Source organism: Trichosurus vulpecula, chromosome 7 (assembly GCF_011100635.1).
Source record: "Trichosurus vulpecula isolate mTriVul1 chromosome 7, mTriVul1.pri, whole genome shotgun sequence".
NCBI lineage: Eukaryota > Metazoa > Chordata > Mammalia > Diprotodontia > Phalangeridae > Trichosurus > Trichosurus vulpecula.
The window spans coordinates 255972222-255996314 of record NC_050579.1 but is presented as its reverse complement, the minus strand read 5'-3'; the positions used below and the strand labels follow the sequence as shown (position 1 = coordinate 255996314).

The following is a 24093-nucleotide window of genomic DNA, read 5'->3' as shown; positions in this document are numbered from 1 at the left end:
AAAGAAGAAATATGAGAAGATACTCTTTTCAAACTCCCTTGAAAAAGTGGAAGGTACATGGCTGTGGAACATAGTGTGTATTTTTTAGACTTTTTAGATGTATTGGTTGACTTTCCTGATTTTTTTCTCTTCTTCTTTTTCTTTAAAAATATTTGTTATATGAAATGATTGTCTTGGAGCGAGAAAGGATGGTCAGAGAAATTTTGGTGATATAGAAAAGCAAATGATTTCAATTTCAAAAAGAATTTTCTTTAAAAATCCTGTCTTTCATAAGCATTTTCTGCCAGAAGCAGTCAGATTGCAAAATTGCTGACAGCACATAATCATATTCCATGTAATTCCCTTTCTTAGAAAGGCAAGCGTGTAATCTTCCCAAGATTTGTCAAACTTGATGACTACCAACAATTTATGTTGATTGATGAGCCACAAATGATATTGCCAAAAGGAACCTAGAAAGTATTGCTAAATGTTCTAAATAATTGTTCTAAATTCTAAAAGGGTGCGTGGCACAGCACGTTTGAATGCTGTGAGTTTTGTACACTATAGGGTCATTGAAACATTTCCAAAAGTACACAGAAGAAAACAAAGTTCAGAAGGAAGCAGACAAACAGGTTAGTTTTGAAAGTAAAGTATGTAATTTATTATGTACTTTTCAAAGGAAGCAGTACAAAATGGAGGTTTAGCTTCATACAGAATCATTCTTGTGTTCTGCTGTATAAATGATGCTTTTGGTTTAAAATAAGAGCATCAAGAAAACATTTTTTAAAAAATTAGAAAGACTTAGCTAATGATTAGATGTACATGATGAGAGAATTCAAAGGTAAGGTTGGGATTTGGAACCTAGATGTCAGAGGGTGGTGTGGGGGAAAAGATCAGTTTATTTTCAATAACCTATTGTTATCTTTATCTTTTTCTTAAAATGACTATTCTGCAGTTCTTCACATTTTATTTCCTAGAAGTGCTTGACCCATGTACAATTTAGTGGAAAAGGGAGAGAAACAGCAAAAGTGGAAAGCCTGAATAATTCACTCTTGGATAAATGCAAATTGACAATGGCTTACAAATCTCAGACTAACTAGAAATTCCAATGAGCCACAGATGTGATCTCAGGCAAGGTGACAAGACAGAATCTGTGCATCATGGCCAAAATCACAATCTCTCTGCACCTGAGTTTCATTTGTAAAATGAGGCTAAAGTAGATGATTTCTAAAATCTCTTAATTGTATGAGTACACAAACTTCCTATTAGTCCCATGAGCACCCTTTCTTTACTCTTAGCCTTGTAGACTTCTGTTAGCTCTTATATTAAAATGAGAAGATTCCTGCTTCTCATACTAATATAAACAGATCCCCCAAAAGCATATGAATGGGTTCCCCCAGGCAAAAATCACGAGGGGCATGGAAATGTGGCACTCCATGTATAGACCCTTTTCTTTTATACACAGTTCTGGGGATCCCCCAGAGCACAGCTTATCCCTGTGATTCAGCTGTCTTCCAACAAATTGGATTGGTGGTGTCAAATACCAACTACCACCGTGAATATTATCTCCCCCCAACCTAATTCATTTGGCTGTGGTTCCATCTCAAATCGACTGGCTTGGAAGGTCTGGACTGATTCCACTTGTGGAGCAAATTCTGGGCAGACTTGAGCAATCTGAATCTTTAGTTTGAGTCACATTTTTCAGGAATCTCTAAGCTAGACAGACAGTAAGTTTTGCAATGGGCTAAAGGGAACCCATGGTACCAGACTTGGCCAAAAAAACTTTCCCTTCCCTTGCAGCCGCCAAAGCCTCATGCTACCAGTTCTTGCAACTAAGATCAGCTCTATCATGTATCTATTTTAAGTCAATGAAAGAAGAAAGGCGAGATACAATTTTCCCAATTCAAGACCATGGTCTCTCCTCCCCTAATTCTTCCAGGGGCTCATTATTTTAAAAAATAGCTTTGGGGCAGCTAGGTAGTGCAGTGGGTAGAGCACCGGCCCTGAAGTCACAAGGACCGGAGTTCAAATCCAGGCTCAGACACTTGACACACTTACTAGCTGTGTGACCTTGGGCGAGTCACTTAACCCCAATTGCCCTGCCTTTTCCCCATCCAAAATAAAGAGCTTTGTTGACTTCTTGACCCTCACCTACCTAGGGGCCTTAAAAAGAAAAGGATTCACAGCAGAGCGATCCACATACAGCACAAGGCTGAGGATCATTCCTAGGGGATACAACTCCAGATGAATGATACAGTATAGTCTCTATTTCCCTTCAACTTCCCACATATATTTTATAGAAATGAAATCATGTTAAAAATTAACACCTAAATCACAAAAGGGTTAGTATTTGAGGGGGCTTCTATGGGCTAACCGCATGGAGTGTCTGAAGATCTCTCGTTGATGTTCACAAAGTATTTTCTTTACAGACTAGAGCTGACAAAATGGGGGCCACAAAACTTACTGTGCATATTAGTTAGGAGAACAAAACGAAATGCGTATAAACTGCTTTGCAAACCTTAAAACACTATGCAAATGTCTGCTATTGTTGTTATGATTATCCAGGGTTCCAGGACTAAAAACTTATAATCTTTATTCCTTCTTCAGCCACCAAATCCTGTCTATTTGTGTCTTGGTGATGGAAGAACCTAATAGAGGGTGTGAGGTTTAAGACAACCCTTTGAGGTGTGCAGTTATCCCCACTTTTCAGGTGAGGAAACTAAGGCTGAGAAATGTTATATGCCCTGCATGGGATCACAAATCTATTACGGTATGATTTGAACTCAAGTATTCCTGACTCCAAAACTATTATGCTTTAGTTTTATGCTACCTAGCTGTATTGATGACTGGTGAGATTACTTCTCATTTCCTCTTCTTCCCTAGACTCCAAACTCCCCAAACCCCCAGATGTTTCACAGTAACTTTCACATGGTGAAAACAAATTTATTTGTGATGGTGTTAGTGTCTGCCTCCTTGAAAAGAGTGGCTTCCACCCTTGAAGCACTGACTTCAGTAGAGCCAAAGTCTAGGGTCTGGGTCTTTCAGCAGAAGTGGTTAAAGAAACCAGAGGCAGAACCCTGTAGAACTCCCAGTCAGGCAGGGCTGAGAACCTTAAGTGCATTCCTAGGATGTACAGGTTCTAGTTTGAGACTAGCTGCACCCTGCCTCAATGATGGGACTTCTAAGTATTCAATGGACGCAAGTCAATGGGAACATTAGGCAGAAGTTTAACTCAGGCCCAGGATAAGAGTGTTCATCAGATGATTTAAGATCCAACTCTTCAGTAATAGAGGGAAAAAAGTAAAGTCTAAAGCCCCTACCATGATTAAGGCTATCTCAGAGTTTTCTAGTACATGGAGAAATCACCCCACATTGCTTTTGAAATGTTATGTTCTAACAAAATATATTTGGCATGGTTAATAACTTCTCTTGATAACTCCAAAACTTTTAATTGAAAGCTATTTCTAGTCAATGCTTTGAGTTAGAACTGATTAAAAAGATCAATTTCATACTGTGTGTGTATATGCAATGTGTGGAGCAAATATCAAATAGAAAAGGACAAATGAGCACCTAAAAAAAGTATAGATGGCCAGCTAGATGATCAGGTAAAGAATTTTTTTGCTGACTAGAGAAAAGGCAGACTTACAGAACTGATTAAGCAGCATGGTGCTGCTAGGCCAACATGCTTATTTTCCTCTTCTTGTGAAGAAGCAGGTACCAAGAGTGTGGAAAATCAGGAGCTAAGTTGTAAAAAATCCCACATTAGGAAGAGAATATCATAGGTGGGAGGGAAACAGACCCCTAGGATTTTTGATACAAAGTTGATGAGAGATGCTAAAGCTATGGTTTAACTCCAAAAATGGTTCAATTGGTTTTACTCAAGTCTACAGAAGTAAGAACAGATGAAGATCAATGAGAAAGTTACCTCCTCTTATCAGATTATTATATATTTTTCAAATTATATATCTTGTATAGTGCTCTTTAAAGTTTATGGTCCACTGTTTTAATGGTTATATTAAAAATAGCACAGAATGGTGGATAAAAAGCCAGCCTCAAAGCCAAGAACACCTGGGTTCAAGTCATGCTTCTGACATGTACTGACTGTGTGATCCTGGAAAGTCACTTAACCTCTCAATGTTCTAGGTAACTTTCTAAAACTACAAACTGCAGCAAGGAGACTGATCTGAATTGGTAGTATTTCTTCACCTGTGAAAACAAAAGTGCAAAACTTAACCCTATTTTAACAATAATAATTTAACACCTGGATATGATGATCTAGAGTAGACCATGAAGCCACGAACAAAACACTACCATCAGCTCACTTTAATTGAAGACCAAATATGTAAGAGGAAATAAACCATTGCAAAAACCTCAACTGTATGAAGTCTACTATGATAAATGTCATATAAGATAGGATTAATATTAGGTCCTTAATAAAGCAACAAATATGTATTAAGTACCTATTAATAGAATCATAGAATCTCTGCCTTGGAAGAGATCTCAGAGGTCTTCTAGTCCAACCCACATTTGAATAAGAATCCCCTCTACAAATATCTGACAAATAGCCATCAAGCCTTCACTTAAAGACATCAAGTGAGGGAGAAACCTATCACCTTTTAAGGGAACCAATTAGACCTTGGTACAGTGGTAATTATGATTAATTTTTTCTTGACACCAAGCCTAAATTCACCTCTTGATTTTTTTTTATTGGTTTTGGATTACTGCCTTTAAAAAATTCCATGTTTGGGAATTCTTTTCTATTCTATGCTCAGCACTGTTAGAGACCTTTAAGGAGTTGATAAATAATCAGTATAGATGATTCATAAACAACCATAACTGGTACAGCAGATGTAGATCTCACTTAGTCACAGGAATGATGAGACAACAGTCAGAAGAAAATACACGATTCTTGAATAAAGGATTAGTGATTGCAATACTGACAATAATAACATATCACAGAGAGGAAGTAATAGGAAGCCAAGACTAGGAAAACCAAGGCGTTTCTGAAAATATTAGAGACCAGTTGTTCTAATTCGAAGTCAGTGTAAAGCACTGCATTAGAAAGCAGACACATAAGCATATATAAGGGCATATATGGATACTTTAGATCAGAGAAAATCAGAGGGGTAGGATCCAGGTACATAAGTAAAAATTAAGGCATGCACAGATACTAATAATATCGGAACCCCTCTAGGTAGGCAGATGAGAACCAAAACACAAAGATTAGGGGTGAAGTGTATGATTAAAAGTTTGGGTGGGAGGGCAGGCAGACAATCAAGAATCAGGAGATTTACAGGAACCAAGGAGTAGGAGAAGGCAGGCAAAATTTCATATACATGTGTATATATATGTGTGTGTGTGTGTGTGTGTGTATATATATGTATACACACACACATATGTACATATATATACACATATATATGATACACTAATAAGGAAATCTTGTTTCTGATACATCTATTCCAAGTAGGAGGCTTTTTATGAGCTTAATTTTATGGGACTGAAATCCAAGCAAAAGGTCTGGTCTTCCTATGAAAGTGAGAAAAAAAAAAAAAAGTGAGAAGTAAATGCCATTGGTGGCAAGTCTGTGAATGGAAAATTAGGGCAAATGATGAAAAACTTCTTTCCCCAAATTTTTATATTAGCAGGATTATTCTATGGTATGAAGTTGCTGGTGTCGGAGCAGGACTGAACTATTACCAAAGGCTTTTCCACATTCATTACATTTATAGGGCTTCTCTCCAGTATGAATCCTATGATGCTGAATAAGGTGTGTACTCTGACTAAAGGCTTTCCCACATTCACTGCACTCATAGGGCTTCTCTCCAGTATGAACTCGCTGATGTTTTGTAAGTGATGAGCTTTCAGGAAAAGCCTTCCCACATTCACTGCATTCATAGGGTTTCTCTCCAGTATGAATTCTCTGATGCTGAGTAAAGGTTGAGTGCGCAGTGAAGGCTTTCCCACATTCATTGCATTCATAAGGTTTTTCACCAGTATGAGTTCTTTGATGTTGAGTTAGGTGTGTACTACGGCTAAAAGCTTTACCACAATCGTTACACTTATAAGGTTTCTCTCCAGTATGAATTCTCTGATGCTGAGTGAGGGATGAGAAATCACTAAAGGCTTTCCCACATTCATTACACTGATAAGGTTTTTCTCCAGTATGAATTCTCTGATGTTGAGTAAAGGATGAACAATCACTGAAAGCTTTCCCACATTCATTACATTTATAAGGTTTCTCTCCAGTATGAATTCTCTGATGCTGAGTAAGGGATGAGCTCACAGTGAATGATTTCCCACATTCATTACATTTATAGGGTTTCTCTCCAGTGTGAGTTCTTTGATGTTCAATAAGGGATGAGCTCTGGCTGAAGGCTTTCCCACATTCCTTACATTTATAGGGTTTCTCTCCAGTGTGAATTCTCTGGTGACGAATAAAGTTTGAACGGTCACTGAAGATTTTCTCACAGTCATTACACTTATAAGTTTTCTTGCCCGAACAAATTTTTTGACATTTAACTAATTCTGAATGCGGTTTGAAAGTCATTCCACGTGTGTCAAAACTACTAGATTTCTCTCCTATATGAACTCTCTGATGAGTAATAACTTTAGACTTCAGTGTGAAGTTTCTCCTAATTTCATTACATTTATCACCTCCTTCTTCAGTGGGCATTATATTTTTGGTTACTGTCAATTGCCTGAAACCTTTCTTCTTGGAAAAGGATTTCTTCTGAATCTTGCTTGCAGGGTTTTGCTCCTGCCTCCCTAATTTGTCCTCACTTTCACACTCTTCTCCAAGAATGGGACCTTGTGTAATGTCCCCTTGGAGTTTTTCCATTATTGACCTGGTGAATCTCTTGCTTAAGAGATATTTTGCAACTGTCTTCCTTTCTTGGTCTCCAAATCTGAAAAAAAAATTTAAGAAATGCAAATGTCATCTATTTTGTTTTGAGGGGAAGTGGGAAGAAGATTGTATATGTGTACATATACATATATTAATTTCCAATATTAAAAGTATCCAGAGAACTAGAAAGTCAGGAAAAATGACATAAAAAGGAAAATGATAGTTGTTAGAGGGGTTCGGGAAGCACTGCTTGTTGGTGGAGCTGTCTAGCCATTCAGGAAAGTAATTTATAATTACACACAAAAAGACAGTAAACCATCTATACTCTTTGACCAGCAATAATACTCCAAGATCTATATCCCAAAGAGATCAGGGAAAGAGAAAAATGGACCATATGCAAAAAATATTTATAGCGGCTCTTTTTGCCATAAGAAAGAATTGGAAACAAGGGAACGTGTCCATCAATTACGGAATAGTTTAATATATTATGGTATATGAAATTAATGAAATAATATTGCACCATTAGAAATGACAAAAGGGATCTCAGAAGACATAAAATTATACAGAACAAAGTGAACAGAACCACAAAAATAATTTATATGGTAATACTGGAAAGAAAGATAACTATGGAAGACTTAAATGTCTGATCAATGCAATGACAAAACATGATTTCAGAGGACCAATGACTACCCACTTCCTGACAGAGTGTAATGGATTGACAGTAAAAAGAAAAAAAAACACATTCTTTTTGGGCATAGCAAATGTATGGGTTTGTTTTGCTTGACTATGCTTATTTGTTATAAGGATTATATTTTTCTTTTTTTTCATTGGAAGCAGAGATTTTCAGGGAAGGGGAAAGCTAGTGATAGTATTGCCAATAAAAAAAAAGAGGGTCAATGAAGCATTTTTCCCCCATAGAGGAGAACAGACATCCAGAAGGCAACAGAGACAAGCAAGAAAACTTTGAAAATAACATGCAAAATTTATTTTATACTTTTTCATAAACCTGCTGGTAGGTCTGCCTACCCCAAGTCTCTTCTCACTACAATCCATCCTCCATTCAACCAAATGGCTTTCTTAAAGTGAAGGTCTGACCACATCACCCCTCTATTCAATGAACTCCAGTGGCACTCTATCACCTTCAGGATGTAAATTGCTCTGTTTGGCATTCAGAGCCCTTTAAACCTAACCCCCTCCTACCTTTCTAGTCTTTTTTCACCTTACTCTGCACCATGACCTAGTAACACTGGCCCCCTTGCTATTCCTCAAGGAAGATATTCCATCTCTCAGCTCAAAGCATTTTCTTTGGTTGTCTCCCATGCCTAGAATGCTCTCCCTCCTCAACTCCAACTATGGAATTCACTGGCTTTCTTTTAGTCCCAACTGAAATCCCACATTTTATATGAAATCCTTCCTAAGCCCTTTTAATTCTAGTGCTTTCCCTCTGTTAATTATTTCCTATTTATCTTGTATATAGCTTGCTCTGTATATATTTGTTTGTATGTTGTTTTCCCCATTCTTATAATATTATATTATATTCTTATAAGCTCCCTATGTGCAAAGACTGGTTTTTGCTTCTTTTTGTATTCCTTAGTACAGTACCTGATACATAGAAGGTACTTAATAAATGTTTATTGATATTTTAGTTTTTTTAAAGTAAGCTCTATTTAATAGAAATTCATAACTTCACACATAATCCCCCTTTTCTGTTCTACTTTCCATTTTCATTTTTGGTGTTAAGTTCAGAGTAGATATATAACATATACCTCTGTGTGTGTTTGCTTTTATTGTTCAGTCCTGTCCAACTTTACAATCCTGTGTACTCTTCATGGACTTTTTCCATGGGGTTTTCTTGGCAAGGATACTAGTGTACTTTGCCACTTCCTTCTCCACTGTATCTCCACTTTACAGATAAGGAACTGAGGTAAATAGGAGTTAAGTGACTTGCCCTGGGTCACACAGCTAGTAAGTGTCTGAGGCCAGAACTGAACTCAGGTCTTCCTTACTCTAGCCTAGAGCTCTATTCACTACTCACCTAGCTGCTCCTATCTGTGTATATCTATATCTATATCTATATATATAAAATATGTATGTGTATATATGTATGTATTTTGCCTTTTGCCACTCCTCAAATCTTCCTAGACCATGCTGTTTGGGTCTCTTGAGAGAACGCTACCTTGAACAAGATAGAAAAAGGCACTTCAGTACTAAAGGCACTTAGCTGGCAGATCAGGGATTCAATTAATTATTCACCTTTCCTTCACTTTCCCTTACTTTTTTTCCTCAAGACTGCCGCATTGCTTTTGAAAACCATCAGAGTTCTACAATGCTAGTGTGGATTAAATTTTTTTTTTTGGAGATTTTTAAAGGTAATGCAAGTATCACTCTCATTTTAGAAATGAAAAAACCCAGAAACTGAAAGGTTAAGTGACTTGTGCATGATAATACAGATAGTAAGACAAAATCTGAATTCAGGTTTCCTGATTCCAGATCTTATTCTCTCTCTCTGTCTCTTTCTCTCTCTCTCTGTATATACAGTATGTATATGTGTATATAGACACACATATGCATACATGAAAGCACAATGCAGGTATGTATGTTATATACATATGTGCATATATGTATATATAAAATATGATAATGTATATACACATACACAGATGGGGGCAGCTAGGCGGTACAGTGGATAGGGCACTGGCTCTTACGTCAGGAAGATCTGAATTAAAAGCTGGCTTCGGACACTTACTAGCTGTGTGATTCTGGGCAAGTCACTTAACCCTGTTTGCCTCAGTTTCCTTATCTGTAAAATGAGCTGGAGAAGGAAATGACAAACTACTCCAGTATCTTTACCAAGAAAATCCCAAAAAAGGGGTAACAAAGAGTTAGAGATGACTGAAAAGACTGGACAACAACAAAATGACATACCATACTTCCTCAACTCAAAGAAAAAAAATAAATTTGTAAGCTCAGTGAGGTCAGGGATTGTTTCATTTTTTATCTTTTTATCCTCACCACCACCAACACCATAGTCTTATACATAATAGGTGATTAACAAATATCCATTGTGGAAATATTAGGTGAAGATGATTAATTAAGTAGGATTAATAACTGGGAAAGAAAATTCATCTGAATGGGAAAGTGCTAAGTTGAAATAAAGTAAATGCAGATGAATTTAAGTTTTAGACAAGGAATGGAGAAGAACTATGAGAGGGGTGTGGTAATAAGGAAAGGAAAAGCATAGTGGCTTTAAAACATCAAATGGGAAAAGTGAGATAGAGGCACCCTTAGTCAGAAATAATGAATCAAAACAAAGGAAAAAGAGAAAATGTTGTTCTAGTCTCACTTAACATTAATTATCATCCCACCAGATCTGAGAAGTACTGAGGACAATATCTGGATCAAAATTTTAGAGATTCCATTTCTTTAGTGATCACTATTAAGTAATAACCACCTGAGATGTCAAGAACACAGTGACCATTTTCTCTTCCTTTGTGCTACTCTTTTGGGGAAGTCATAGAGTTTTAAGAAAATACAGCTAGAGAATACAAAGCAAGGAAAAAAATGATTTTACCTGTACATAGAGGCTTCTATTAACATCAATAGCTACAGCTCTCCCTCTTCTTCCAAATGGAAGACCACATCTGTTCTAGAAATTGGTAATCTCAAATACAGGAAAATAACCTTATAGGTTCAAGTAAAGTCGACAAGCATTTATTAAGTGATTACTGTGTGCCAAGCACTGTATGTCAAAGACATTTTAAAGAAGGGTCAAAACAAAACAATCCTGTTCTCAGGAAGGTCAAAATCTAATGGGGAAGAAAACATGCAAACAACTATGTACAAACAAGATACACACAGTATAAACTGGAGATATCACAGCCAGAAATTCCCCATTAAGGGGAAACCAAAAAAGACTTCTTTCAGAAAATGAGATTTCTAGCCAAAATTTGAAGGAAGCCAGGGAAGTTAGGACGCAGAGATGGGGAGGGAAAGAATTCCAGACAAGGGAAACAACCAGTGATAATGAATGGAGTTGAGCCAGGAATCACTTGCAGCATGAGTTGAGAGAAGGGTTCAAGAAGACTGGAAAAGTAGAAAGGAGCCAGGTTATAAAGGATTTTAAAAGTCAAACACAGGCCTTTATATTTGAACCCAGGGATAATGGAGAGCTACAGGAATTTATTAAATAGGAGGGAGACGGGGAGTGACATGATCAGGCCTGTGCTTTAGGAAGATCACTTTGATAGCTGAGATGAGGATGGACTGGAGTAGGGGAAGACTTGAGGCAGGGAGATTTAACTGCAAATTATTGCCATAGTTCAAGCATGAAGCGATGAGGGGCCTGCACCTCAGTGGTAGCAATATCGGATAAGAGAAAGGTAGGTATGTTAGAGGTATCACAAAGGGAGAATTGACCAGACTTGGCAACTGCTTCTATATGTCCAGGTGAGAGAAGACAAAGAGTTGGGAATGATATCTAGGTGAATGGGTGAATGGGAGGATGGTGGGGACTGTTAGTCAATAATCATTTATTAAGCACCTACTATGTGCCAAAAGCTGTGCTAAGTGCTGGGGATACAAAAAGAGGTAAAAAATGGTCTGTGTCCTCAAGAGGCTCACAATCTAATGGAGGAGACAACAAGTAAAAAAATATAGACAAGCTATATACAGGATAAACAAGAAATAATTAAAAGGAGGAATGGGGGTGGAGCCAAGATGGCAGCTAAAAAGCAGGGACACACATGAGCTCCCCTCCAGGTCCCTCCAAAAACCTATAAAAATGGCTCTGAACAAATTCTAGAACTGCAGAACCCACAAAATAGCAGAGAGAAGCAGGGATCCAGCCCAGGACAGCCTGGATGGTTGCTAGGTGAGGCCTATCGCAAATGGAGCGGAGGGGAGTGGAGCCCAGCCTGGGTGGCGGCAGGACCAACCAGACCAGGAGCCAGGTGAAATAGACCCTAGTGCCCTGAATCCATGAGCTGTGGCAGTTACCAGACTTCTCAACCCACAAACACCAAAGACAACAGAGAAGGTTAGTGGGAGAAGCTGTGAGGGACAGAGTGAAAAGAGTTCCCCATTTGGCTACTGCCCTGGGGGCAGCAGGGGGAGGTGCAGCTACAGAACTAGAGCTGCAGTTTCTTCTGGCCCCAGGCCCACCTGGCGGGAGGAATTAAGTGGTGGATCAGAGCAGGGGTGCAGAGTCTGCTTAAGATTTGCATCAGGCGGTTCTTGGGGAAGTAGGTGTGCTGCTGTGACAGAGCTGGCTGTATAGAAATAGCTCTGAAATCAACGGCGCATCCCCTCAAGCTTGGAACAAAGTACTCTTTACTCTGCAAGCAGTCATACCCTGCTGAAAAACTCAAGGGTCAAGTAAGTTCACTGCGAACATGGCCAGAAAAACATGAACTGGTCTCAGGCCATGGAGGAGCTCAAAAAGGATTTGGAAAAGTAAGTTAGAGAAGTAGAAGAAAAATTGGGAAGAGAAATGAGAAGGATGCGAGAAAACCATGAAAAACAAGCCAATGAATTGCTAAAGGAGACCCAAAAAAATACTGAAAAAAATATTGAAGAAAACAACACCTTAAAAAGTAGACTAACTCGAATGGCAAAAGAGCTCCAAAAAGCCAATGAGGAGAAGAATGCCTTGAAAGGCACAATTAGCCAAATGGAAAAGGAGGTCCAAAAGACCGCTGAAGAAAATACTACCTTAAAAATTAGATTGGAGCAAGTGGAAGCTAGTGACCTTATGAGAAATCAAGAGATTATAAAACAGAACCAAAGGAATGAAAAAGTGGAAGACAATGTGAAATATCTCATTGGAAAAACCACTCACGTGGAAAACAGATCCAGGAGAGATAATTTAAAAATTATTGGACTACCTGAAAGCCATGATCAAAAAAAGAGTCTAGATATCATCTTTCAAGAACTTATCAAGGAGAACTGCCCTGATATTCTAGAGCCAGAGGGTAAAATAGAAATTGAAAGAATCCACTGATCACCTCCTGAAAAAGATCCCAAAAAAAACCTCCTAGGAGTATTGTTGCCAAATTCCAGAGCTCCCAGGTCAAGGAGAAAATACTGCAAGCAGCCAGAAAGAAACAATTTGAGTATTGCAGAAAAACAATCAGGATAACACAGGATCTAGCAGCTTCCACATTAAGTTCCTGAAGGGCTTGAAATAAGATATTCCAGAGGTCAATGGAGCTAGGATTAAAACCAAGAATCACCTACCCAGCAAAACTGACTATCATGCTCCAAGGCAAAATATGGACTTTCAACAAAACAGCGGACTTTCAAGCTTTCTCAGTGAAAAGACCAGAGCTGAACAGAAAACCTGACTTTCAAACACAAGAATTAAGAGAAGCATGAAATGGTAAACAAGAAAGAGAAATCATAAGGGACTTACTAAAGTTGAACTGTTTTGTTTACATTCCTACATGGAAAGATGATGTGTATGATTCATGAGACCCCAGTATCATAGCAGCTGAAAGGAATATGCATATATATATATATATATATATATATATATATATATATATATATATACACACACACACACATATATATATACATATATATACACACACACACATACATACATATATATACATACACACATATATACATATATATACACACACATGTGTGTGTCTATGTTTATATATGTAGGTATATATGTATATATATGTGTGCGTATATATATGTATACACATATACATATATATACATATATATATGAGTTGAATGTGAAGGGATGATATCTAAAAAAATAAAATCAAATTAAGGGATAAGAGAGGAATATATTGAGAGAAGGAGAAAGGGAGAGATAGAATGGGGTAAATTATCTTACATAAAAGTGGCAAGAAAAAGTGGTTCTGTAGGAAGGGAAGAGGGGGCAGGTGAGGAAGAATGAGTAAATCTTGCTCTCATCAGATTTGACCTGAGGAGGGAATAACATACACGCTCAATTGGGTATCTTACCCCACAGGAAAGAAGGAGGAAAAAGATAAAAAAAAAAGGGGGGGGGATGATAGAAGGGAGGGCAGACAGGGGGAGGAGGTAATCAAAAACAAACACTTTTGAAAAGGGACAGGGTCAAGGGAGAAAATTCAATAAAGGGGGATAGGTTAGGAAGGAGCAAAATATAGTTAGTCTTTCACAACATGAGTATTGTGGAAGGGTTTTACATAATGATACACATGTGGCCTATGTTGAATTGCTTGCCTTCTTAGGGAGGGTGGGCAGGGAGGGAAGAGGGGAGAGAATTTGGAACTCAAAGTTTTAAAAACAGACGTTCAAAAACAAAAAAAAAAAGTTTTTGCATGTAACTAGGAAATAAGATACACAGGCAATGGGGGCATAGAAATTTATCTTGCCCTACAAGAGAAGAAGGGAAAGGGGGATGGGAGGGGAGTGGGGTGACAGAAGGGAGGGCTGACTGGGGAACGGGGCAACCAGAATATATGCCATCTTGGAGTGGGCGGGAGGGTAGAAATGGGGAGAAAATTCACAATTCAAACTCTTGTGAAAATCAATGCTGAAAACTAAATATATTAAATAAAATTAAATTAAAAGAAAAAAAGGAGGAATGTATTACAACTAAAAAAGGTTGGGAAAAGCTTCTTATAGAAGAGGAGATTTCAGCTGAGGCTTAAAGGAAGGCAGGGAAGTCAGTGGTGAGATTCGAGGAAGAAAAGCATTCAAGCATCTGGGACAGCCAAATAAGAGAAAATTAAGAGCAATTGAGAGAAAATGCCTAGAGCAGGGATGTCTAGTTCATGGAACAGCAAGGAGGCCATGTATTAAAGAATACATGAAAGGGAGTAAGGTATAAGGGCTCTGGATGCCAAACACATATGTTTTATTTGATTCTAGAGGAGAAAGGGAGCCACTGGAGTTTATTGAGTATGGATGGGCATGGGGAGTGGGTTGACATAATTAAATCTGCCTTTCAGGAAAATCACTTTAGTGGCTGAATGGAGGATAGATTGGAGTAGGGAGAGACTTGAGGCAGGCAGACCCACCAGCAGGCTATTGCCATGGTCCAGATATGAGGTGATGAGAATATATACAAGAATGGTGGCAGTATCCTAAGACAAAAGGAGGTATATTTGAGAAATGTTACAAAGGCGAAGTTTATAGGCCTGTAGATTGCATATAGGGAATGAGACATAGTGAAGAGTTGAAGTTAGGTTGTAAGTCTGAGAAACTGGGAGGAGAGAGTTCCCCTTGACAGTAATAGGGATGGTAGGAGGGAAAGAGAGTATGGGGAAAAGATAATGAGTTCAATTTTGGAGATACTGAGTTAGATATGCACTGGACATCCAGTTTGAGATGTGTGAAAGTCAGCTGGAGATGAGAGACTGGAGGTCAGGAGAGAAGTTAGGGCAGGACAGGTGGATTTGAAAATCATTAGCATAATTAAATCCATGGGAGCTGATGAAATCACTAACTGAAGAAGTATAGTATTAATCAACAGTAATAGCAAAGTTAAGAAGAGGGAAGAACTTGGAAGCAGGGAAGTGGAGTGGAGAAGATAATAAGTCCAGTTAGATCCAAGATGGCAGAGTGAAAGCAGGGACTTCCTTGAGCTCTCCCCTAAACCTCTCCAAATACCTGTAAAAAATGACTCTAAACAAATTCTAGACAAGCAGAACCCACAAAATGACAGAGTGAAATAAATTTCTAGCCCAAGACAACCTGGAAGGTCGGCAGGAAAAGTCTATTGCACCGGGATGAGAGAGAAGCACAGTCCAGTGTGGGCCATGCCAGCGTAGACCAAACCCTAGCAACATCAGGAGTAGGCCTCAGAGGAGTGAATCACTGGCAGCTGTGGCGGCTTCTAGACTTCTGAACCCACAAACACCAATGACAACTTAGAAGGTCAACAGGAAAAGTCTGTGGGGTGAGAACAGCATGGTTTAGCCCAGGCCCAGCCCCAGGGTAGTGGTGGCAGCTATGGTAGCAACAGCCCCAGCATTGGCAGCAGCTGCTTCCAGAGCTCTCAGCCCATAGACAGTGGGGGGATTGAGCAGCTGATCAGAGGGGGATTGCAGGGATTTCTTTGCTGGCACTGAAGCAGAATTCTCTTGCTTTACCCTTCCTTGGATTTGGGTCACAGTCCTGTGTGGCAGTTCTGGGGTGAGGAGGAGCACTGGCATGGTGGACCTTGTGGCTGCAGTGGAGAAGGGATCCACCTCACAGTTCCAAGGCAGAAAAGAGCACTTGTGGCCCCTCAAAGACCAGAGCACAGGCCAGGAGAAGAGTAAATACCTCTCCTTTGATCATATCACCTTCAAAGAACTAAAAATTTACAGGTCCCTAGAAGTATCTCTGAAAATAGCTACACAAAACCCCTGAAGTTTGGGACAGGACACACTGGAAGCAGAGTCCTACCTTAACAAAGAGTTAGAAAGTGAAGTATTTGGCTGGGAAAATGAGCAAAGAGTATTAAAAACTTAGACTACAGAATCTTACTTTGGTGCCAAGGAAAATTCAAAACATATAACCAGAAGAGGACAACAAAGTCAAAGCTCCTAAACCCAAAGCCTCCAAGAAAAATATGAATTGGTCTGAGGCCATGGAAAAGCTCAAAAAGGATTCTGAAAATCAAGTAAGAGAAGTAGAGGAAAAATTTGGAATGTAAATGAGAGTGATACGAGAAAATCATGAAAAACAAGTCAACAGCTTGCTAAAGGAGACCCAAAAATGTTGAAGAAAATAACACCTGAAAAAATAGACTAATCCAAATGGCCAAAGAGGTCCAAAAAGCCAATGAGGAGAAGAATGCCTAAAAAAGCAGAATTGGCCAAATGGAAAAGGAAGTCTGAAAGATTATTGAAGAAAATAATAACTCCTTAAAAATCAGAATGGAGCAAATGGAAGCTAATGACTTTATGAGAAATCAAGATATTATAAAACAAAACCAAAAGACTGAAAAAATAGAAGACAATGTGAAATATCTCATTAGCAAAACAATTGACATGGAAAATCGTTCCAGGAGAGAGAATTTAAAAATTACTGAACTACCTGAATGCCATGATCAAAAAAAGAGCCTAGACATTATCTTTCAAGAAAAACTGCCCTGATATTCTAGAACCAGGGGACAAATTCCAGAGCTCCCAGGTCAAGGAGAAAATATTGTAAGTGGCCAGAAAGAAACAATTCAAGTATTGTGGAAACACAATCAGGATAACACAAGATTTAGCAGGTTCTACATTAAGGGAGTGGAGGGCTTAGAATATGATATTCCTGAGGTCAAAAGAGCTAGGTCTAACATCAAGAATCACCTACCCAGCAAAAGTGAGTAAAATACTTCAAGGGGAAATATGGACATTAAATAGAGGACTTTCAAGCATTCTTGATGAAAAGACCAAAGCTGAATAGAAAATCTGACTTTCAAATACAAGATTCAAGAGAAGTAGAAAAAGGTACACAGGAAAGAAAGATCCCCAAAGAAGAAATCCCCCCAAAAAGAAAAATCCCCATAAGGAACTTATTAAAGTTGAATTGTTTACATGCCTGCATGGAAAGAGGATATTTGTAACTCATGAGACCTTTCTCAGTATTAGGGTAGTTGGAGGAAATAAGTAAATAAATAAATGTACAAATATATACATATATATATGTATATATACATATATACACACACACACACATAACATATATATATAATATATGTGTGTGTGTTGAATATGAAGTGATGATATCTAAAAAATAAAATTAAGGGGTGAGAGGAATGTACTGGGAGAAGGAGAAAGGGAGAGATAGAATGGAGTAAATTATCTCATATAAAAAAGGCAAGAATAAGCTTTTACAGTGAGGGGAAGAGGGGGAGGTGAGAGGGAATGAGTGAACTCCCATCAGATTTGGCTGAAGGAATGAATAACATACACACTCACTTGGGTATGGAAATCTATCTAACCCTATAGGCAAGTGGGGGGGGAGGGGATAAGAGAGGGGTGATGACAGAAAAGAGGGCAAATGGAGAGAGGAATAATCAGAAGCAAATACTTTTGAGGTGGGACAGGGTCAGAGGAGAGAACAGAATAAATAGTGGGCAAGATAGCATGGAAGAAAATATAGTCTTCCACAACATGACTATTATAGAAGTGTTTTGCATGACTACACATGTATAACCTACAACAAATTGTTTTCCTTCTCAATGAGGGCAGGTGAGGAGGGAAGAAGGGAGAGAATGTGGGACTTGAAGTTTTAAAAACAAATATTAAAAACTGTTTTTACATGCAACTGGGAAATAAGATATACAAGCAATGGGATATAGAAATCTATCTTGCCCTACAGGAAAATAGAAGAGAAGGAGATAAAAAAAAGGGGGGAAGGGTGATAGAAGGGAGGGGATATTGGAGGAAGGGGTAATCAGAATGCACACTGCCCTGGGGTGGGGGGAGGGGAGAGATGGGGAGAAAATTTGGAGCTAAAAATCTTGTGGAAGTAAATGTTGAAAACTAAAAATAAATTTTAAAAAAAGTTTTTTAAAAAGAAGTTAACCTGAGCCTAGTTACCACTGGACCAAGAAAACTTCTGGGTTTTTCTGTGAACCATGTTTAATCAACTCCAGTAGTGCTAATTCAGACATTCCTTGTGTCTAGACGAAAACTAATAAAGATGTCATTTTCAGGCATCCTATTTGGACTAAAAATATTATTTTTCATATTATAAAAATGTAATGGAACAAGACTCTACTGAACATTTTGTTAGCAAAACATACTGAGAATCAATTCATCTTTAGGTATTAGAAACATGGGTTGCCTTCCTCCTGGAATGTTAATGTTCATTTCAACCCAGAGATGCTCTCAGCATTAAAACTAAATAAAACTGCTCAGATTTTCATGGAAAAAAAATATATCTACAATACATCCAGTTCAAAGAAACAGAGCCACAAAACTAGAAGAAAGGAGAGAGGTTAGTATTATATAATTAGATCTGAGAATCATTTGTTTGCATGAAGATGATATAGAAGCTGATTAGAAAACAAAGCAGAACAGAACAGGAGAAAAGAAGGCCAAGGGCACAGCCTTGAGGGTCACTCACTAGAAGTGTGACTTGAATGAAGATCCAACAAAGAGGACAAAGGAGTAGTTAGGTTGGAGAACCAGGAGAGGGCAATGTCATGAAACCTAGAGAGAAGAAAGTATCAAGAAGAGAATGAATGACAGTGTCAAAGGCTGAAGAGAGATCAAGAAAGATAAAGTTTGAGAAAAGACTATTAGATTTAGTAATTAAGAGATCATTGATAACTTTGGAGAGAGCAGTTTCAGCTGAATGACGAGGTTAAAAACTAGAAGTCTGAGAGTTAAGAAACAAATGAGAGGGAAGGAAGTGAAGGCACCACTTTTAGACAGTCTTCCAAGGAATTCAACCCAAAAAAAGGAAGTGATGATAGCTAGGTGGGCCAAATAAGTGAGAGGTTTTTGACACGGGTGTGTTTGCAGGCAATACGGAAGGAGCCAATAGATAGGAAGAGACTGAAGATTAATGAGAGTAGAGATGATAGAGAGGGCAATCTGCAGGAGAAGACAGATATGTAGAGGATTTTTCCTTCGCAAAACTATCTCTCATGTGAGACAGAGAAGGAGGAGATAATGGCAAAAGGTATCTGATATGATTAGGAGGGAAGAAGAGGGAACTCTCTACAAACAGCCTCAAGGCAACAGCTGTGAGAGTAGGGGGAAGAGGAACCACTGGAGATTTGAAGAAGAATGAAAAAGTCTGGAAAAGTCATTGTGGTAAGTGGGATAGTGAATAAATTAGGGAAGCAACAGTGAGGGTCCCGTTGAGATTATATAAAATAAATCTGTAGTGAAACCAGTCAACGTGAGTTTAAAACTTTCTTCAATTTTGTTCAATGGCATTCAAATAGAACTGAAGACAGTGGATAGTGGTGTATAGGGTGGATAATTGTGAAGACTTCACAGGGTGTGTCTAATGGAGAGGTTTTGGGATTTGGCTTTGTAATTTTGGGAAGGCATGCCCTTCCCCCTCTCTCTCTCAGATGTTAGAAGATAATGAACTTCCTGTGAGCTATTTGTTCTCTGTTCCAGGAAGGGTCTCTCCTTCCCCCATCCCATTTCTCCTCCTAGACTTTCAGACACCACCTTGGCAGTTGAGTTCTGATAGGGAAAAACCTGGACGAACCGGATCAATCTTGGTCCTCTGTGTAGTTTTAGCACCTAGGCTGTAAGCCCGCCTCTCAGCCAATGGTGAGAAGGGATAGAGGTGGGTGGGAATCTTTTTCATTAAGAGTATAAATTAAGGCAGGTTCCCTTTTACCTTGCCTCCTCCCTTATGGAGGTGTGCTCAAGTCTTGCAAGGTTTGTAGAATAAGGTTACTTTGTTTCTCTTAAAGATGTCTCTGCTATTATTTAAAAATTCTGTCCCATACAGTGGGAATATTTCAAGGTTGAAGCTTAGAAGGACAAGATTGGTCACAGGAAAAGAGGGCACTTCTAGGCTTTCCCTCTACAATTATCACTCAGTAATTTCTGCTTTGTGGTTCACTCAATCCATATTTATCACATAATCAATCAAAATTCTTGTAGCTGTTATCTACTAACCCTTAGGATACTGCAACTCCTTCACCAAGACCAGTGAGTTAAGGGGAAGTATATGTCCAAAGGGCTGGAAAGTTGTGTCACCAGGAAGGAGCCAGATTTCAGCAAGTACAAAATAGATGGAAAAAAAGAAAAAGAAAAAATGAAGGCATTCCAGAGATCACAGTGAAAAAGGGTAAACAGTTCTAAAGTGAGATACTGGGTGTCAGGGGTAAGAGGTGAGAGGGATGGAATAAGGAAGCAGTAAGTGGAAGATGGAGAATGGTGTTTGAACCATGATAGCCAAAGGTTCAAAGCTACTGGGATGTGAACAGTGTGATGGAGTGGGAGTATGTTCATTACTGAGAAATAATGAGTTCAGGTAGGTTATCATCATTCCTAGGAGTTCAGTCTCAAGGTTCAAGTCATTCCAGGGTTTCAGGCCCTGTACTGGATGGTGTTTCCATAAAGGCAGTTGGATCAAGTGAGGCAACGGTCAAAGATGGAACTGTAGGAGGATAAAGAGAATTCAGGGAGGGAGCATGTAGAAATGGATGGCCCAGAAAGGTTAGGGCTAGTTTCCAAAGCAATTTCATATACATGCTCTTATTTTATCCTCACAACAACCACTGCCCCCAGTCCCTTGATCTATATGGAAAATTTCAAAGAGGGCACGATAAAAAGACTCAATGGATTTCTCAATACTCAATAACTTCTAAAGGAGAGGTCCTTAACTTGGTGTTCCTGAAGGGATCTGTAAACTTGGATGAGAAAAAAATTACATCTTTTTTCAATATAACTTACTACAGGTGTCTTTGACATAAAAAATATTAAAAACTCTTATTCAAAAAGGATATTGACCTTGTGTATTTGAGAAGGGAGAATTAGAGAGTCAACCTTGCACCAGACTCAGTTTATTTGATGTGAGGAGGGTCACTCAGAAATTACTACATTCACCAATAATATATTAGAAAGGGATTTTTGGAAACAGAGTAGGAAAAAAGTGAGGAACATTCCCTATGAAGTTCATTTATCAACAGGAATGATACAATCAGATGAGATCATTTTTGTAGAGTGCTTAACAGAGTCTAGTACATAGGATGTGCTTAATAAATGCTTGTTATTTCCCCCACCCACTTTTTAAATTGAAAATATATGCAGCTTGCCGTAATTCTAAGTAGTGAAATGTATCATGAGGTAGAAGTTCTTAAGATAACAGATTATTGTCTATGCCCCTCATTTTGATGCATTGTAAAGATGTTTATACTGCTAATCAGCAACCAATTGTGCAAATGGAGATGTTAGCAGGCCAACTAATGAAGTGTCATATTATCTCCCCAATGACTTCATTAGCTCACATGGGTTTAAATTATCATCAGTACAGAAATGACTCCCAAATGTATATATATACATATGTAGTCCTAATCTCTCTACTTAACTCTAGTCCAAAAGTTCTGTCTACTGACACCTCAAACAACATTTCCAAAAAGGACTATTTCCCTCTAAATTTCCGCTTGTCTAAGGGTAGGGCACCAGTATCCTTCCAATAACCTCATTTTGATCTTTGGTCCTTCCCCATTCTCCATCCCTACCTCCTTCCCCACCTATTTTCAAATCAGATACTAAGTCTGGTTGATTATACCACTACAATACCTCCTCCTCTTCCTCTTCTCCCCCTATGCTTGCTACCATTGTATTCTAGGCCCTCATACTACTCTTATTTAATTCATTTCCCTGCCTCTGATCTCTCCCAGTTCTAATCCACCATCCACAACTTTCAATTTTGGAAAACACACTCCCCTACTCAAAAACCATCAAAAGGTCCCTACTGCCACTAGGAAAACAGCTTCGAATTTAAGGCCCTCTACAACTGATCCCCAACTTGCCTTTTCAGTTTGATTTCACAATACTCATCTTCATACATTCTATGTTACAGCCTTCTCCCTGAACTCAAAAATGCAATCTCTCACATCTGAGGATTTCACAAATCATCCTTCCTGGCTGGAATATACTCCGTCCTCAGTTTTGCCTTTCAGAGTTCCTATTTTCCTTTTAGAAAAATTTTAGGTGCCAACTCCTGTGAAGAATTCCCTGAATTCCTCCTACCTCATTTATTAGTGCTCTCTCAGGCCTCACATATTCCTAGGCTCATTCTTTGAGCTTTCTTCATTATCTTTCACTTTTCTTGAGTCTCTTAAAAGCTATATCCCTCAAGGAATAAAAATGACCTGAGGAGGGGACGATTTTGGTTTGTTTTTGTTTTTTGTCTTTCCATCTTCAGAATCTATCATAGTGCTTGTTAATAAGTGGTTTTTTTTTTTAGATTGGATTAGGCTGGTTGCATAAACAATATTATTTATTTATTAATATCCTCATCTCAAATCAAAAATGAGGTTAAATGACTTGTGCATAATACATCTACTAAGTGGTAGGAATGGAATTAAAACCAGTTTGACATTCTTTTACTATATACCACAATGTCGAGTGATAAAGCATGTACTGTCGGGCAGGGTAGCTTGATTCTTTTTTCCTCTTATATTTGTCACTAACTGGCAGCCTAACCACTGAAAATTCATTTGACCCATTTTATTACCAAGTTTCCTAATTATAAAATGCAGATGGGGATGTCTATTCTTTGAATTGTTTTCTGCGCTCTAAAGATGGTACACTTGACCTAAGACTGTATCCTGTTTGAGAAAATTTGGTTTCTGGGTGCCTTGGGAAAATTATCTTTATGTTCAAAGTTAGCATTTTTTCAGCAAAGGCCTCATTGGCGGTTCAAATCTGCATCCACTGCGGGGAATGTGCATTTCCACACTAACTGAACACTGTTAAGCACTACTGACAGCAGAGACGCATCAGAAGTAGCAGGAGGGCCGCGACAGATTCAGTTACACAATCGGGGAACTCCAAAAACCAAGGCACTGAATAAGCACGGGCATGGTCTCATGGAGAGAGCACAGGTATCTGGCGGAAGGAGACCTAGCTTCTCAACCTGGCTCTGCCACTTACCAGTTGTGTGACCTATCTCAAGTCATTTTATCTCTTCGAGTTTCTCCATCTGCAAAATGAGGGCTGTACTGAAGGATCTCAAGGGTGCCTTCCAGGGCTCACGTTCTGTGTGACAGTAAGGACTCAGGAAAGTTTGCTTCCTTCCTCGTCCCGTCCCGCGTCACGCACCCTGCCCCCGCTCAAGTGACAAATGACAAACAGTCCCTGCCCAGTGGTTCTCGCTGCCTCCACCCCCTCCCCACACACAGAAGCCTCTGGCTACAGATTGTCCCCGCAGTGTGTTATTAAGGCGTCCGACCTCCTCGGACGGAAAGAAAGAAGCCCGGGTAACCAGAGCCCGAGTCGGTCAATACCTGGAGATAGGATCCCAGGACCGATGTCCTACACGGAACCAAGGAGTCCAGAAATGGTGACGGAGCTGCGCACGCACTCCCGGCCTCCCTTCAGAAGGTCTCCTGCAGAGGCGGGGCCTTGGCGCTAAGCTTCCCCAAAATTTTAGGGCTCATGTTACTTCCGTTCGGCAGCCCAGCAACGATCTCCTTCCCCTGAAGTCGCTACACCCTCTCCCACTCCTGCATTTGCACATTTCTCCTCCACCTTCCCCCGCAGCGCCTACCCCCTACCCGCGCAGGCATCCTATACATACCTCTCAGCAGGCCCTGCTACAAAGCAAGTCCCTTAGAGAAAGCTCCGCTCGAT

The 24093-nt window shown here is 39.1% G+C and overlaps 1 protein-coding gene across 2 annotated transcripts; it reads right to left on the bottom strand.

The window, feature by feature from the left end:
- Positions 1-5529: 5529 nt before the first annotated feature.
- On the bottom strand, positions 5530-24093 carry LOC118856885 (zinc finger protein 501-like). Of its 2 annotated transcripts, none has more exons than XM_036767431.1 (2): positions 24041-24093; positions 5530-6887 (listed from the first exon to the last, which is right to left on the bottom strand). In XM_036767431.1, the coding sequence occupies exon 2, from the start codon at positions 6818-6820 to the stop codon at positions 5630-5632; it is 1191 nt and encodes a 396-aa protein (XP_036623326.1). In that variant the 5' UTR covers positions 6821-6887; positions 24041-24093; the 3' UTR covers positions 5530-5629. The 2 variants fall into 2 exon arrangements, with proteins under 2 accessions (XP_036623326.1, XP_036623324.1); XM_036767429.1 differs by lacking the exon at positions 24041-24093 and adding an exon at positions 23748-23824.

Coding starts and splice junctions, on each gene's coding strand:
- LOC118856885 (XM_036767431.1), bottom strand. CDS start 6,820: ATGGAAAAACTCCAAGGGGACATTACACAAGGTCCCATTCTTGGAGAA.